This window comes from Hippoglossus hippoglossus, chromosome 5, assembly GCF_009819705.1.
Source record: "Hippoglossus hippoglossus isolate fHipHip1 chromosome 5, fHipHip1.pri, whole genome shotgun sequence".
NCBI lineage: Eukaryota > Metazoa > Chordata > Actinopteri > Pleuronectiformes > Pleuronectidae > Hippoglossus > Hippoglossus hippoglossus.
The window spans coordinates 16,125,654-16,142,660 of record NC_047155.1 but is presented as its reverse complement, the minus strand read 5'-3'; the positions used below and the strand labels follow the sequence as shown (position 1 = coordinate 16,142,660).

The 17,007-nt window shown below is 43.6% G+C and overlaps 2 protein-coding genes across 11 annotated transcripts in view; both read right to left on the bottom strand.

Moving 5' to 3' along the window:
- The window catches only part of dip2bb (disco-interacting protein 2 homolog Bb), a 40,775-nt gene extending 36,027 nt beyond the window's left edge, over nt 1–4,748 (bottom strand). For 2 of the 4 annotated variants that reach the window (XM_034586216.1, XM_034586219.1), the window contains exon 1: nt 4,465–4,748. In XM_034586216.1, the coding sequence (XP_034442107.1) occupies nt 4,465–4,549 (85 nt within the window). In that variant the 5' untranslated portion in view covers nt 4,550–4,748. The remainder of the gene's footprint in view (nt 1–4,464) is intronic. The other 2 variants (XM_034586217.1, XM_034586220.1) reach the window with 1 other exon arrangement.
- Nucleotides 4,749–5,850: 1,102 nt separating this feature from the next.
- Nucleotides 5,851–16,297, bottom strand: atf7b (activating transcription factor 7b). 7 transcript variants are annotated; one of them, XM_034585110.1, is made up of 12 exons: nt 16,171–16,297; nt 15,175–15,236; nt 14,075–14,171; nt 13,824–13,957; nt 13,555–13,680; nt 12,786–12,940; nt 12,513–12,609; nt 9,378–9,497; nt 9,057–9,173; nt 8,206–8,394; nt 7,969–8,074; nt 5,851–7,850 (listed from the first exon to the last, which is right to left on the bottom strand). In XM_034585110.1, the coding sequence occupies exons 2-12, from the start codon at nt 15,220–15,222 to the stop codon at nt 7,846–7,848; spliced, it is 1,194 nt and encodes a 397-aa protein (XP_034441001.1). In that variant the 5' UTR covers nt 15,223–15,236; nt 16,171–16,297; the 3' UTR covers nt 5,851–7,845. The 7 variants fall into 7 exon arrangements, with proteins under 7 accessions (XP_034441001.1, XP_034441000.1, XP_034440995.1 ...); XM_034585109.1 differs by having other exon boundaries at nt 9,057–9,200; nt 16,171–16,294; XM_034585104.1 differs by having other exon boundaries at nt 5,851–7,823; nt 9,057–9,200; nt 13,812–13,957; nt 16,171–16,257.
- Nucleotides 16,298–17,007: the final 710 nt, after the last annotated feature.

The window sequence follows — 17,007 nt, the reverse complement described above, 5'->3', positions numbered from 1 at the left end:
GTTGCAGACACGACAATGGCCACACACTCTGAGGCTGAGCAGCTTAAACACTTGTGGTTCAGTGCTCTAGATTCCAGTCCGGCTCAAGCTCCAAGTCTTTGATCCCCTCAATGGCTTTCTTTGTGTCCTTCCAGTCAGCGAGGTTTTAGGCGGTTGAGTAACACATTTGCATCCATATACACACACACACGTGCACAAACTGCTGTCAACAACTATTGCTGTGTAGTGTGAACAAAAAAAATTAAACTGCTGATGCATATTTTCCTCTGCTCTGTTGCCGGGGGTCGTCCCATCTATAGCCACAACAATGGGGTGATTGTTGCCATGTAAAAGATATCCATGAGAAGGTTTCACAGTCTTTGGACGACCAGCTGCCGCTCGCCTTGTGCCATCAGCCTCGCGTAGGCCGAGTGCGGGCGGCTGAGCAGACGGCAAATGCACTTCATCACACTGTAAATATGTGGATACAGGAGCGGGGCATCTGGACAGTGCCGAATAACAGAGCCACGGTCCACTGGGGCCAAGTCCGCAGCAGCAGGACGCTCAACCCTGGGGGTGTCGTCTTACCACTAACTCACACTTGAGCCTTAACACAGTGAAACTTTCAGGGGTGAGTCAATAGACCAGACAGACAATCGGACCAGAGTAATTAGCCATTTCCAAACTGACGAGCAAAGCAACAGGTAAAGCAGATACAACACCATTATAACAGAAATGTCCTTTCACCTTAGATAAAATGAAGGAATTCTCTGGGTTTGAACTTTTTTGGAAACACTTTGTAAAATAAAAGTACACAAGTCACACAATATATAACATAAGTCTAGTCGAATTGTGAAACATTATATTTTGAAGTATTTTATCAGGTAAAATGTCATCCAACATCCAATCCAGACTGTTAGTCTCAGGTCAGTTAGCTCTGAGCTTCAGTACAACTCAATTTGAAATAAAATAATGGATGTTAAATTCCACTGCTTAGTATTAGTTTTATGGTGAAAGATTTACATCAATATAGAAGGAGCTGTGTGCCAGATACAGCCCTTTACACAACAAGCACATGGACAGGAAATCCAATAAAATCTTGTTATTCAGTATTTAGGGGAAGATCCCTTGCCATCAGTGACTGTCTGAAGTCTTTTACCCACAGACGTCAACAGACATCTTTGTGTCTCATTCTCTCTCAGAGCTTCACTGCAGTCGCCTTCAGCTCTTGTTTGTTGTCTCTCTCTCTCTCTCTCTCTCTGCTATTAGTCTACTTCATCAAGCTGACTACCGCTCAGCCAGAGTGAGATCAGGTGACTGGCTCTGGGCCAATCGAGGATATTCCACTTCGACCTGAAAAGCTCTTTGGCTGCATGTTTAGAGTCATATTGTCTTGCTGTGTGATGAAATCTTTTGAGTTTTTATGCCTTTTTCGCAAGTATTTGATGCATTTGGCAAACAAGACTGTTAGATCATGCACAAAAGAGCTCAAACGTGGCTCAGACCTGAGAGTTGCAGAAAGGCTCAAAAGAAATCTGACATATCAGAGGTTTGCCAGAATCCATAACTGGGTATATTCTACACAAGAAAAAGCAGATGTGCACAGGAAAACTGGAAAATATCAAACAACCAAATAGATCGAGGAGCTTGAGACTTGCAGATTAGCAGAAAAATCATTTGCATGGTGAAGAAAAAGCCCTTTATGCAAGTCAAGAATGGTCTCCAGGATGTGGGCGGACATGTTTTTTTCCATCAACAATCAAGAGAAGACTTCATCTTCAGAGGATTCACTCGAAGATGCAAACCCCTGCAAAGTCTGGTCGCAGTCCACAAAAGCATAAAAAAAGAAACCAATAGAGGAAATAGATCCAAAGTCCCCTGCTCCTCTGTCAAACATGGTGATGGGGCTGTGATGGCTGCCAATGGGCCTGGCACACTGGCATTTTATTGATGATTGCACTGCAGCACGATGGATGCAGAGGTCGACAGGAGCACTGGGTGAGCTCGGATTCAGTCAAATGCACTAGAACAAAGACACGACCACGTCTGATGACTCAGCAGGACAGCGATCAAAAACACACGACCAGAGCAACCGAAGAGGTGGAGGTCCCGTCTATTGACTGGATCATCCTCCTGACTACAAAGGGATTTCCCATCATCCACAGCCTCTGGTCCATGTTAAGTGAGTTTAATGTACAGTGAACATACATCCCCCTGCTCCATTATCCACTCTCATTATCACAGCGTTAATTGCAGTCTATTATTAACCAGAACACACTCCATAGCCGCTCAGATCAAAGTCGCCACAGCAACTCTCTGTGACACCATGTCAAGAAAGGTACTGTGGAGGCAAACTGTTAACTTCACATAACAAGTAGGCTGTTAAGGGTAGTAGTATCTACTGCTATGTAATGCTGAGGAGGAGGAGGAGGAGGAGGAGGAGGAGGAGGAGGAAGAGGAGGAGGAGGAGGAGGAGGAGGATTATGGGTTTGAGAGTGTGGGAAAAGGAAGATGAAGGTTTTACTTTAAACAGAATGAACGGAAATATTGTATAAACAATATCGCAAAGAGGAGGATGCCTGTATTATTTTTGTTATATAAAAAGTTTTAGTTTAAGAAAACAAGGCCCGAGCCCGGTTGTTTTCTAAATATACTAAAGTCACCTGGAACAAATGACAGGGAGAACCACCGCCCTGTGTGTTTACTCATGTACTCAGAGCTGTCCACTTGTGATCAGATCACTCAGGACGGATGTTAATACCAGGTCTGAATGGGGTCATTGACATCTACACCTGATTATGTGGAAGGTACTGCCGGCTGGTTTATCTGCTCACATCTTCAACACATGTCCTCTCATTGCGTTCTTATGAATGGAAGAGTAAACATTCCCAATACGGATTCTAAAGGAACTAGAATGGCAATCATTAGAGCGCATACCTCCGCCAAGGGACAACAGTCCCAGTAAAACAAATCAAGCCTTATAACTAAACCAACAAACCAATGCAGATCATGAAAACGTAATCCAAATTGTGGAAGATTGGGAAATCAGTGAAAACGTCAAAAAAACTAAACACTATCGTTCAATGTCAAAGAAAGTGATGAAAAAATACCTGGATCCACATCAAAATGAAATGGGCTCTCTCTTCGCCCATGTCCCATCTAATCAGGTTTCATGGAAATCTGTCAAGTAGTTTTGGGGGTGATCCTGCTGGCAAAGCAACCAACCAACCAGGGGTGGCTCCAGGGGCTGGGGCCAGGGGGGCACTGGCCCCAGCTGAAATCTGATTGGTCCCTGATGTATCCCTGTCCTGTCAGTAGTCTTTTTTTCTAAACAAAGCACCCACCTACTAACAATATTTACCAAGCATATATCAATTTGTCAATCATTTTCTAAGCTTTATATAATATATTCAACGATGCATAGCTTCGCTCAGAGCTATAGAGCTAACAGTAAACAAGGAGCGACTTAAATGTGCACCTTACAGAATCAGGAAGTGTACATGGACGTTAGACTTATAATTGGCCCCTCTGTGTAAATTGTGGCCCCTATACGGCCCCTGATTTATAAAAAATCCTAGATCCAACCAACCAACCAACCAACCAACAACCCAACAGTCAAACTGACAAGGTGAAAACAACCTCCTTGGCCGAGGCATCACTGTGATGAATCTAAACTGGTTCCACGTCCTCCTCTCTTGTGATTTGAAGTCTCACCCGTCCTCCCACATGGGCCGGACACTTCCAGGTATCAGTGTTTGTGTGTCTCTCTGTGGTGCATGAGGCATCATTAGTGGCCCCATACATCCCCCCCTGCCCGGCTCCTCCACGTGAAACATTACATTACTCATCCACCCCCGGGCGCCTGAGAACTGCACAGCACCAATCAAGCTCCTGCGCTGTGATTCACAGGGTGAGGAGGAGACTTGCATAACACCATATTCCTCTTATTTCTTTCTTTGATTTCCCACAGTCATTCTTCTAAAACAAATGACCCTCTGCTGTATGGGCTGCAGTGCAGGGTTCAGGCCGTGAGAGCAGCATCGTGTAGAGTCCACCGATGCCACCCAAGGCCTGAGGGATGACAGACATGACCCATTTTCTTCTGCGGGAGTGTACAAGCTCATAGAGATGAGAAGCAATGTGTGATAAACATGGAGGGAGAAGATGTGGACCAAAGCAAGGATGCAGAAGGGGAAATATAAAACAAACAAACATGAAAGCTTAGGCACAGAAACAAAATACTTTTTTTGTGTCACAGCCTGTGCAGATAATATCAGATGTGTAGAATAAAAGCAAGAAGAACACTTGATAAAGAAGTGACAGCTTGAAAAGGAGGTCAGTGTGTTTTTAATCTGACTGCAGCTCTGAGTGCCGCTGACTCAGGCTGTTTGTTTATGTGCTTGTTTTCACTCTCTGCACATCCACCACCAGACCCCGCAGCCCCCGCAGCCCCCGCAGCCTCCGCACCGCTACAGCCCCGCTTACCTTCGGACAGCTCCAGGTCCAGCTCCGCCAGCTGGTCCCTGACCTCTTTAGGCAGAGCCGACATATCAACTCCGCGGTCGGCCATCGTCGGAAGCGCGGCAGCGGCGACCTGCAGCGGGGAGTTCGTCAGCAGCCACAGTCCAGCATGAAGCGAAGTGGAGAAAGAGAGAAGAATCAAGCTGTGGTTGTCGCGCTGCTCTTCACCGCTCCATCTCCGCGGCTCCCCGACACCGCCATGACTGTGGAGCAACTCGCCCCGAGAGTCGGTCTGTGAGTCGGTCACATGACCGGACCTGCTGATGGCGAGTGCCGTGACAGGAGGCTGCGATCAGGCGGACTCCCTGCTCCCCCTGCTGGTGGACTTCTCACACCTGTCACCCCCCACACACACACAGCTGCAGACTAACATCTGGATGTGGCACCGATGATTCAGTGGAGCTGATCCAGAGGTTCACCAGGACAAGATTTATTTTGTCAATATGCACTTTGACCAGAGTAGGTTATTACAATATGATGGAGAACCTGCTGGGAGCAATCTACAGGAGCTAGAAGTGTTATTATATCACGTTTTCAATACCTCCTGACAATATAGATTAAATTTAATATATCATTACTGCATTAGACTGATGGAAATATTCATCCATTGAGAAGTGATTTATTAAGTTATTTTAAGTTCAGATCAGGTCTGACTGAATGTCTACAAATAAATAAATAAATGAGTAAATTAAGTGTAAAAGCCTCCTGAAGCACAAACACATCTTCAACGTTTTTTCTAACCATTTGGATAAAAACTATTTGGTCTGTTACACAACAAAAGATGTATTTGAAGAAAAAAAGATTTTAACCAATTTTTTAAAATGCTGACAGTGTTTTCTAAACCAAAGACACCTGCACATTTTTCTGCTTTCATTGTATTCAACACTTAAACACATTATATATATATATAATAATTAATAACTTAAATCAATCAAATGAAAATATATGTATTTTTATGTATTTTTTTTTCTTTTGGCATCAAACACAAGTTTATACATGCAATGTATTTATTCAGAACATTTCAGACCCCTACAATTTTGTTAATTTTGCAGTCTTGTGTCTGTAAGAGTGAACTGAGGTGAACTTAAGAATACACTGAGCTACAAGAAGCTGTAAAGCCCTGTGGAGCTGAAAGGAACTGCAGTCACATGTAAACTCTCTGTGGGTTTAACACTGTGAGCAAACACTATTATATAGTCTTTTGATCCATTGTTAATATACAAATACTGATTAAAGCTGTTTTAAGTATTTCAGAAACACATAAGATCACTGCATTTATTTTTCAGAAAATCAAATGCAATGGAAAGAGAAGAGGAACAAACTGGGGCTGGTTGGAAACACACTGAGGACGTTTTCTTTTTCATAAATTTATTGTATTTGCCCGAGACAACTTATTAATTAGTTGAGACTATACACACGTAATTTTTCCCACCTTGAGGCCTGAGTATTTGACAAACACCCTCCAAATGGATATCTTAAAGACGTTTTTTTTTCATGTGGTTCACTCTGTTAAACAATTAAAACACACTTATGCTCTTCAACAAATAAAGGAACATAAAATCACATGATGGTAAAAAAGCCTAACATGCCCACTGAAAAAAAAAAAACATATATAGACAATGACGTAAAAAGCACACAGTGACAAAGGGGAAAACACAATGTGATAGTCTTGGAAGTACAATGTGGTACAAAACAATCTACATGTCAAAACTTAAATTTAAAAAGATGCACCTTGCTCATGTATGAAGTCTACTTCATGATATAAGACAGTTTTTCAATTGTTGGAAAGCAACCAGGTCTAGGACATCTGTATTTCCCTACAGATGTGCATTCATCACCAAACTCATTCATTCAAGAATACTCATCTTCACATTTTTTCCGCTCACCTAGTAAGTTAAGCTTTCAATTAAAATAGACCAAACCCCTCTCAGTGGCTGGGCTACATGCGTCAGCTAAATGCGAGAACATTGATATTTAATAGAAAAATATATTGCACTACCTCTTTCCTCAAACTGAAATGGTATGGTAAATTATTTAAAATGCACTAGGTTTGATTATCCTTTAAGGGCCTTCTAAAGCTAACCATTTCAATGACTGAGGATGGAATTCTTACACAAGGACAATCTTAGCATCAATAATTTGATGCTATACAACAGAAGTAAAAGCAGCTCAATAACCAGTGATAGTACGATGAGGCACAAACAAACAGTGGTATTCTTCAGCCATGAATAACTCATGCAACCAATAGAGTTTGATACATACACAATTAATGAAATGGGACCCATTCCAAATGGCTTAAAAACTAATGCTACAAAAGTCAGGCAGACATTTACAGGGAAACGGTGAACACGTCTATAATTTGGATTGTTACGCACTTGGCTGACTAAACCATTTTGTATTCAAAAGGACAATGAACTCAAAGGGGAAACGCAGACAGAAAACTAACAGTCAGGGTAAGACGTAAACAAAAGAAGAGCATTAGAAACAGTTCCCAGGCTGCCGTTACTACAGTCAGCCAGCCCATATTTCACGGTACTTTCACTGCATCAGCAACACGTTACGTGGAACGCCCAGTAACAGGCATGAAAAATCTTTCCTTACATAAAAAAATACAAGATATCACAGAGTAAAACTGTCAGCCTGGAAAGCAACCAACCTCATCACAGCCAGCGTGTGGGACAGAATTAGACTAAAGCTGCATATTTAATGTGAAAAAAAAAATAAAACACATGATTTTCACATACTGATTTTTTTCATTCATAATTTTCATCCTGATCTAAAACATTTTCCAACTGTCGTAACTGAATGAGAAATTCCCCCAAACCCCACAATGTGAGTTTCTGACGTGTTATTCATATGTATGTACACAGAGAGACTCTCTGAACAGGGAGCCTGCCGGGGTGGAGGGCTGATGGAGCCGCTGTGCAGTGTCTTTGTGTGATTATCATTGGCTGTGAGGGGCGGGGGGGGGGCGGAGTAACTTAGTCTGGGGTGAGAGAGGAGGGCAGATCCCTCTTTTCAAACACTTTGCACCAGTTCGGCCACCAAATGCCACTTGAGTTCATAGTGGCTACCTGCATCAGCACATCATCTTGAAGTTGCCTGTGACTGCGTCGCCATGACGCCCCCTCCCGGCTGGCCGGATCCCATGCCAGCCAAGACTGACATAGCCACCGCCTCTGCAGCGCGGACACTCAGCCCGTTGATGGTGGCCCCTGGGCTGGAGGCAGAGGCAGGTGGTGACGGCCCGTGTTGGATAACTGCCGCCGGGGAGCCGATGGGCTCAGTAGAAGTGTCCCTGGAGGATTCATCTCCTCCTGCAGCTAGAGACAGAGAAAGAAACATTCACCCTTAAGAGAGGTGAGCGAGTAAAAAGAACACATTAGATGGATGAGATGATTTATGGATCCTAACAAAAGAAGGAACATTGTGCTGGAAGCTCGTCTGTTTGTGACCCTCGGTGGTTACCTAAGAAAGCTGCCTTCTTCTGCATAACTGTGACAGGGCAATCTTTGTGGGCCAGAAGGAGCTGCTTCAGCTGTGCCACCTCATTCCTCAGGAGGGATACTTCAGTCTGATTGCAACACAAAACACACAGCATACGCATCATTCCCAACATGCCCCTACCCGTCACATTATCAGGGAAACCAATCTGTAAGCATGTTTAAATATTTGGGATAAACCCTGGAGACATTGAAGCCGCACCGTCAGGGAGACATTCGTACTGACGAGATCGTCTGCCTTCCTCTCAAGAGAGTTAACCCACAGCTTTCGTTTCTGCCGGCAGCGGGAGGCCGCCGCCCGGTTTCTCTCCAGAAAACGCTGCCTCCTCTCATCAGGATCCATCTCTGAGGCTCGTCGTCGCCGACCGCCTGTGGGCTGAGCAGGGGACACCTGGGCGAAACAGAATTTCACATCACATCTAGATTATGTGGCATGGGAAATGTGGCATGTTGATTGACAGAAAGAGTCACAAGGAGGAAGCTTTTCCTCAGAAGCACAAACATGCTGTGACTTGACCATTTTCTCAGAAAGTCAGTCACACAGAATAACACAGGATGTTTTGGCATAAGTGCATGAATGCTTATTGCAGACCCCAGTGTGGTGCTATGTGGAGACCAACTTTAAACATGTTAAATTTGCATGACGTACTCATTATATTTAATGAGTCATGTCAAAAGTCCAAATACGTCACATTTTCAGTATTATAGTGTCAAACGAAAGCATTCAAAACAAACCTTGAATGTGCTGCTCATGTTTTCATTTCTTAAGTGCACATATGAGCTTGTTTTGTTTTATTCAGTTGAATAAAGTTAAACTTTAAGGAAAATTTGGAGAAAGTTTGAGATATCACATTCAAGAAGCCAAAGAGATGTTTTGTGAGGCCACAGTAACTTTGTCCACCAAAAAAAAATAATCATATGATCCTCTAGTAGAAGTTTGTACCAAATTTGAAAGGATCCCTTCGAGATGCTCCTGAGATAATGTGTTCATGATAAACGGAGGGAATGGTGCTAGGTCGTTTTGTATGTAAGCTCATATGGCCTGTGTAATACCTGTGGTTGAGCAGGTGACGGTGCATCAGAGTTTTGGCCGGGCTGCTGGCTCTGTTCCTGCCGCTGTGGGACAGCCGGGATGGATCCTGACCCACCACCATCGTGTGCTCCCTGGCCCTGATGAGTTAGAGCTGCCTTCAGTCGCTACCAAAATACAGACGCAACCATGAAGGTCCACTAATGCTGAGCTCACAAAAATCTGTTAAAGTTAGGTATAGGCACATATTAAATATAACACATTTAATATTTAAAAGCAATTTTACACGTGATACAAATAGTTTGGCCCATATAATGATGCGAATATGACTGATCATCTCTCACCATCCTGGCCTCAGAATGCAGACTGTACCCAGAGGGTGAGGACGAGCCACTGCTCCCTCCACCAACTGGAGGTCCTGGGATCCCAGGGATGTTAGGCACTGAGTTCACTGGCCTCGCAAGCTTCACATTCCATCGAATGGTCATGCAGAGAAAAAGAGTAAGAATCAGAAGAGATATGGATCAAGAACATTGCTCAAAAAGATTAAGGGATCCCTTCAGGCCTGTCCCAATTCATCCCTTAGCCCCTACCACATGGCCTCTACCCCTTACTTTTGTGCATGGTCTTGAAGGGGTAGTATTGTCCCCGTTTCTCTATGTGATGTAGAGGTAGTGGCCATTTAGCTCTTCATTACATTACATTTCATTTAGCTGACACTTTTATCCAAAGCGACTTACAATAAGTGCATTCAACTATGAGGGTACAAACTCAGAACAACAATAAATCAGGAAAGTACAATTTCTTCAAGAAAGCCAAACTACAAAGTGCTATAAGTAAGTGCCATTTAAGTGCTACTAAATTGTTAGTTTAAACTTTTATTCAAGGTATAGTCGGAAGAGGTGTGTTTTTAGTTTGCGGCGGAAGATGTATAGACTTTCTGCTGTCCTGATGTCAATGGGGAGCTCATTCCACCATTTAGGAGCCAGGACAGCAAACAGTCGTGATTTTGTTGAGTGTTTAGCTCGCAGTGAGGGAGCAACAAGCCGATTGGCAGATGCAGAGCGGAGTGAAAGGGCTGGGGTGTAACGTTTGACCATGTCCTGGATGTAGACTGGACCCGATCCGTTCGCAGCACGATACACAAGTGCTAATGTTTTGAAACGGATGCGGGCAGCCACTGGTAACCAGTGAAGGGAGCGGAGGAGCGGAGTAGTGTGAGTGAATTAAGTTTAAAGACCAGTCGAGCTGCTGCATTCTGGATGAGCTGCAGAGGTCGGATGGCACTAGCAGGTAGACCTGCCAGGAGGGAGTTACAATAGTCTATGCGTGAGATGACCAGGGCCTGGACCAGAACCTGCGCCGCCTTCTGAGTGAGAAGGGGGCGTATTCTCCTGATGTTGTGCAGGATGCATCTACAGGAACGTGTTGTTGCAGTAATGTTGGCAGTGAGGGAGAGTTGACTGTCAAGTGTCACACCCAGGTTCCTAGCAGTCTGGGTGGGGTTAACACGGAGTTGTCAAAGGTAATAGTCAGGTCATGGGTGGGAGAGCCTTTCCCTGGAAGGAAAAGTAGTTCAGTCTTGTCAAGGTTAATTTTCAGTTGGTGTGCAGACATCCACTGAGAGATGTCAGTCAGACAGGCTATTTGTGCTGCTACCTGTGTTTCTTCAAACACCCCTTCAACCGTAGTGTATTCAGGACCCCCCTAAAATGAAGGGGTAGACAGAAATTCCTGAATGCTTTACGAACAAAGAAAGCAAATAAACATGGCCGCCGCTGCAGGTAAAATGCTCATAAATGTAAGTATGAAATCTTGCAAAGTAACTATGAATTTCTTTTTAAATCCAGCGGTATATCTTATTTCAATCAAGTAGCAAATGAAAATTGAACCTCTGTGACAAGAATTTCACGAAAAACGCTATTCATGCTGTCAAAACAAGCATGTAAACAGTCTGAGTGAGAGTAACAATTAACGTTTGTTACTCCTGTGTCCCTTATATGAAGTTTGAAAAATTGAATAGCTGCAAATTTAGCAAAATTCCCTGCTCGTGTTACAACTTTTTCAGTGCGGGGCAGAAGTTTCTATGGATGGTTTCTATGACTGTGTAATGATCAACAGATCAATCTGTCCGGTCTGTCCTGCAATGTGGTCAGATGAGTCACTATTATAATGTTGGTTGATTACGGTTGTTAGTAGCGTTAGTTGATATTGTTTGTCATTGTAATAACGTTGTTTGGCCGCTGATGACGTAGTGAGTGGTGCCAGATTCCTAGGGGGAAGATTTTCTTGCTCTACCCCTTGTGGCTGTTTGGAGGTGGACACTCCCAGCGACGGGCACTTCATATCTAGGGGTAGGGCCGTTCACAGGTAGTCTAGCTCCTGCAGGATGGCACATCTATGTGTGCCATCATAAGAAGGTTTGCTATGTGTCACAGCACAGTCTCAAGATGCTGGAGGAGATACCAGGAGAGGGGCCGTTACATGAGGAGAGCTGGACAGGGCTGTAAAAGGGAAACAACCAAGCAGCAGGACCAGTATCTGCTCATCTGTGCAATGAGGAACAGGAGGAGCACTGCCAGGGCACAACAAGATAACCTTCAGATTGCTACTGCTGTGCATGTTTCTGACCAAACTATCAGAAACAGACTCCATGAGGGTCGCATGAGAGCTTGACGTCCTCCAGTGAGACCTGTGCTCAAAGCCCAGCACCTAGCAGCTCGATTGGCATCACCAGAGAACATTGGAACATTGGCACTTTTGATTGACACGAGAGAGTCTGAAGATGCTGTGGCGAACGTCATGTTGCTTGTAACATCATCCAGCATGACCAGTTTAGCGGTGGGTCAGTGATGGTCAGGGGAGGCATATCTTTGGAGGGCCGCACACGCCTTCATATCATAGTCAACGGTACCCTGACTGCTGTTAGGTGCCGGGATGAAATCCTTAGACCCATTGTCAGGTTCTTCCTGGTGCAGGACAATGCACCAATACACTCTGCCCTTATGTGGCCAGAATGTGTAGGATGATGAAGGCATTGTTGCCATAGACAGGCCCTCACGTTCCCCAGCCCTAGATCCGATTGAGAACGCCTAGGACATTATGTATCAGTGTATGCGTTGCAAGTTGCTGCCAAGTAGCGTCACAGATTGTCCAGGACTTGTTGATGCCCCAATCCAGGTCTGGGAGGCGATCCCCCAGGATACCATCTGCCATCTCATCAGGAGCATGCCCAGATGTAGTTGGGGGTGCATACAGGTGGCCATACACACTACTGAACCTTATGAGTTGTCGAGATGAAAATTCACACAAGTTGGATCAGCCTGATTTCAAATTTTCACTTTTATTTCAGGGTGATTTTGAACCCAGCCCTCAAGGGTTTACCGATTAAGATTTCCTTTCAGCATTCTTACGTTGTTTTGTTGTCAATGAATTACACAACGTATATAAGTAATGATTTTCAACATTTAATGACTTACAGATATAACTGAGGTCATCTGCGCAGGACTGGGCAGGAGAGGGACAGTCTGCCCATTAGGGAGGTGCCTCACCAGCGGATAAGAACTTGTTGGGGAGCTGTTGACAAAATCAGATACTTGTAAACTGCTGTTCCTCCATTCGGTGCCGACTGACAAAATTACGATTGAGGAAAAGGTACATTTATATCTTTCAAGAGGGATTAGGATGTGCTGCAAATACCACCAATTAACATATAGTAAAATCAAACAAGAGAAACACACACGGCAGTTTACCTGAGCTGTCTGTTGGAGGGTGGAGTTTGCGTGATGACGGATGTTGGGGATGGCAGAGTTGTAGGGTGTAGTGCGTCATTACTCATGTGAAGTGGAAGAGAACCTGGACGCACAATGGTTGGAGTAGGGGCAGAGCTGGGCTTGGTGGGAATATCCTGTTGACACATCACAGTATATTTTGTCTTCAGGAAAACAGATATAATCATTAATGAAATTAACTTTACTTTTTACTTGTGATATATATTGTCAGGATGTAAAGTTTGAACCTGTAAACTAGAGCTGGGGCGACGCGTCGACGTAATCAACGTCCATCGTTTTGATATTCCTCCAGAAAGTTACTTGAATTTTACTTTTGTTTTCATTTATTTTGTTTAATGTAGATTTAAATATTTATTTTACTTTAATGGAACAAGCTCTTGCACAAATGTTATTTTGGAGAGATATAGGACTGTAAAATGCAAATTATCAGTTCAGACTGGGCTATTTTTTGTTGTGGAATAATGCCCTGCAGTGTATACTTCGTTTGTTGTCAGATGCGTTTGTATTTAGGAGATTATTATTAAATAAATATAAATGACAGAAGTTTTACAAATTTTGTTTTGATAAATCCATTATTATATTAATCTAGTAATAAAAAAAAATCATTAGATTAATTGATTTATCGAAAAAAATAATCATTGGATTAATCGATAGTTGCAGCCCTTCTGTAATCCAATGTGCAGTCCACATAAAAGAAGTCTCTAGCAATACTTTGTATCTGTCCTCTCACCCTTGAGTCTCTGCTGTCGTCCGACATGCTGGAGGAGGAGTCTGGACTTCCAGGAGGTGAAGAGTCTACCTCTAAAGGACCCTCGTCCTCATCTTTTGCTTGAGATGGTGTTTGTAAAGGTGCAGACTTGGAGGTAAAAAGCAGACAAAAGAAGATCAATATCAACTTTCAAATTGTCTGAAATTATTAAATCCTTCATAAATAAATAAATCTTACAACTTGAGCACAACAACAGTGTGAAGTTCCATTCAACATACAGTCATCCTTACTCTAACCAGGTGCTTTGTCCTCTGGTCATCATCATGTGCTTTGGTAAACTCGTGTTCAAAGGAATTGGCTAGTTCACTGAACAACCCGACCTCCTCACAGTTTTTCAGGAAACGTGTCGGTGTGGGGGTCTGGTCTGCATTTGAAAAAATTATATTATGTTAGTAGACAGAAATGTTTCTTTCACAACAGACAACAGACTTTTATATCAATATAGAGGTAAAAACACTCATGTAAATGGTAATGTCATTACCTGCAATGATAACGGAGTCGGTTCGGGCCGGACCAAATTTTAATGTCATTTCGTGCTTGTGTTTGTGGACTGCCAGGTGGTCTTCATTGGTGAATCTCTGCAAACAATAACACAGCAGGTAAGAAAAGTGTAGTAATATAAACAGCATCATTACTCTGGCCACTGTGCTGCTCATAAATCTGATTTGAGATTAATATTAGCTCCTGCTTTATGTGCAGAAGGTCCACAGTGATGTCAGACACTGTAAAAACAGTCTTACATGTGCTTAATCATTTTTATGGACTACTTTGCCATTTGTGCACCACCTTGAATAAATTGCGGTGAGTCCATGTAATAAGAAAGAGGCAAGGATTTATTTTAGACCATGTTCAGACCTGATATTAACATTCATCTTGAGAGAAGTGGTCAGCGTGATGATCGTTTGTTGAGACCTGGCATTCAAATACGTCCTGAATGTGTCTCCTGTGACCACTTGTGATTGGATCTCTCGGGAAACACTTCCCCACTCTATATGCAGATCACAGCTGTCAGTGGTGTTTGTGATGACCGAATTATGTTGTTTTGACCCGGTCTAACTCCAATGTTTGTGTGTGTTTGTGGGTGTCTGTATGTGTGTCAGTGCGAGCAAGAGCGAGAGAGGTAGCGAGAGAAAGCTAGCGAGCAGAGTCAGGAGGAACTGAATGAATGAATGCAAAACTATGAGGAAAGATTTGACCAATTTAAGAAGTCAGGTGGCTGCAAACAAATCAACATATGGGCACTGAGAAGTATTAAAATAAATGTCAACAGTAGTGGGTAAGAGAACATCAGCTGAGTCGGTGATCCTACATATGTGGCCCAGGGCGTCTTTGCATTCACATATAGAAAAGAACGTGGTCCAAACAACCTTTGAAAGTTGATTTGAGTGATCGGATCTCAGGACACATTTGAGTGCATTCAGACATGTACTTGGCACAGACCACTTGTAATCCGATCACTCAGGATGGGTGTAAATAAACAGGTCTGAACATGGTAATAGATTTCAGAGCTTGATAATCAGAGAGGTGAAAAGAGTGTTACGGAGACATGCATAGGAATACAAATATTGAAAAAAATCTGACCTGCCCACATCCAGGGGCAGAGCATACAAAAGGTCTGTCATCCCCCATTTCAGACGAGTGATCTGTAAAAAAAAAAGAGCAAAGGGCAAACTGTTAACTCCAACGGAAGCAGACAGCTGATCGTACTAAGACACATTAAAACAACAGGAATGAATACATGCTACTGAATGTTGCAATAGTGCAAGTTTAAACCAGCTTCAGGCCATTGACAGCGTTGACCGAAAAGAAAGTGGTTGGCCACATGAGACGTGCACCTGTTGAGGACCACAGTCTCTGTTAGCGCCATTGATAGCACGAGCCCTCACGTAAACACACAAGTGACAAACAGGCCGACCATCTCCGGCCTGTTTGGTGCGTTTGCTGCGGACTCGGTCGGTCGAGGACAACCGTGGACAAGCGATCAGCGATGAAGCAGCAGAGCCAGAGCCAGCTAGCACACAAGCTGCCCTACAGCGTCCTCAAGTCAGAGGCGTTAGCCCGCGATCACTGCCGAGGTCATCAGGCTGTGCAGCTAGCGAGGTGGGCTGGGTTACGGGACTAACGGATAGGTTATCATAGGGCTATCATATGGTGAATACATATTGGACTTCATGAGAAACGGGCCTCAGGCTAGCAGAACCCTGCAGCTAGCCACACCACACTGACCCGAAACCTGACAGCCATGTCATCCTCACGAGCGCAGAGGCTAATATCGCGCTCACTTATGTCACACAGCACACGGTGGAACACGCCCAGCAAAGCGATTTTTTTTCCTTGTGTAGCTGCCAGCACAACACAGCTAGCTAAGCTAATGCTAACCCAAGCTTCGTTAGCTCCAGTTCACACTAGCGGCTCCACCGAGTTAGCAGCTACACGTTAGCACGCTAAATGCTAAAGAAAGCTATGCCCGCGAACTGGTCGCGCAGAAAATAACACAAGTGACACGAGCACAGGATTTGTGTCGGTCACGAAAAATCACATTTGACGTTAGAACAACCGAATAGTGTCCGGACTCACCCACCGTGGAAACGGCCTCTCCCACCTCCCTGCTCCGGACAGCGCCGCGGTGCTGCTGCTGCTGCTGCTGCCCGTTGTTGACACTCTGACACTCCACCCGCCAAACATCGCGAGAGCTGCAACATGCCACAGTATTGCGTAAGAGAGGGGGTCTTATTAATATGCCCCTACTTTACATATGGAAGCCCCCTGAAGTCAAATGAATTGCTATTTATTTAGTTAAGATTTTCATTCTTTTTTTATATTAGTATTTTTCTTTTAATTTAATAGAATGTTCATTTGATTTTTATAATAATGAACAAATAACACCTTTCAAAACACGCTTACAAGGTGCTTTGCAAGTTAAAGATGGACAAATTGAAGGCAAACGATAGGGAGTAAAAAAAGTAAACAATAGGAGACTATTACACGATCACACAGCATTGAAGCACAAATACATAAATAAAAAAGAAAGCACAGAACATTGCTTTATTCACGTGATTATTATATATTTATAATTTACCATTATCAGCTCGCTTGCATTGTGTTGTCTACCCAATGTAAGGCGTTCAATTTCTTAGTTAATAACATTTTTCAATAAAAGATACTTTATATCCTCCCACTTTACCACTCTTATCACGTGTCTACACAAAGGCAGTTGAGTTGTGTTAGTGTCACAGTTAACAGACATTTCCTGGACACTCAGTGAAATCGTTTCCCGTTAATCGGGAGGAAACTGAAACTGTACTGTACACACACACACACCTGTCACTGTCCACTGCCCTGCCAGTAATGTCAGAGTCAAATAGAAGATCAACACATCCCACGTCTGAACATGTGAAAACACACACAAACACA

Excerpts from the sequence above, each read along its gene's own strand:
- atf7b (XM_034585104.1), bottom strand. The coding sequence starts at position 15,222 with ATGGGGGATGACAGACCTTTTGTATGCTCTGCCCCTGGATGTGGGCAG. Across the intron at positions 13,958-14,074 it reads CGACTCCGTTATCATTGCAG|ACCAGACCCCCACACCGACA; the intron begins GTAATGACATTA and ends TTTCAAATGCAG. Across the intron at positions 9,201-9,377 it reads TGCATTCTGAGGCCAGGATG|CGACTGAAGGCAGCTCTAAC; the intron begins GTGAGAGATGAT and ends GTATTTTGGTAG.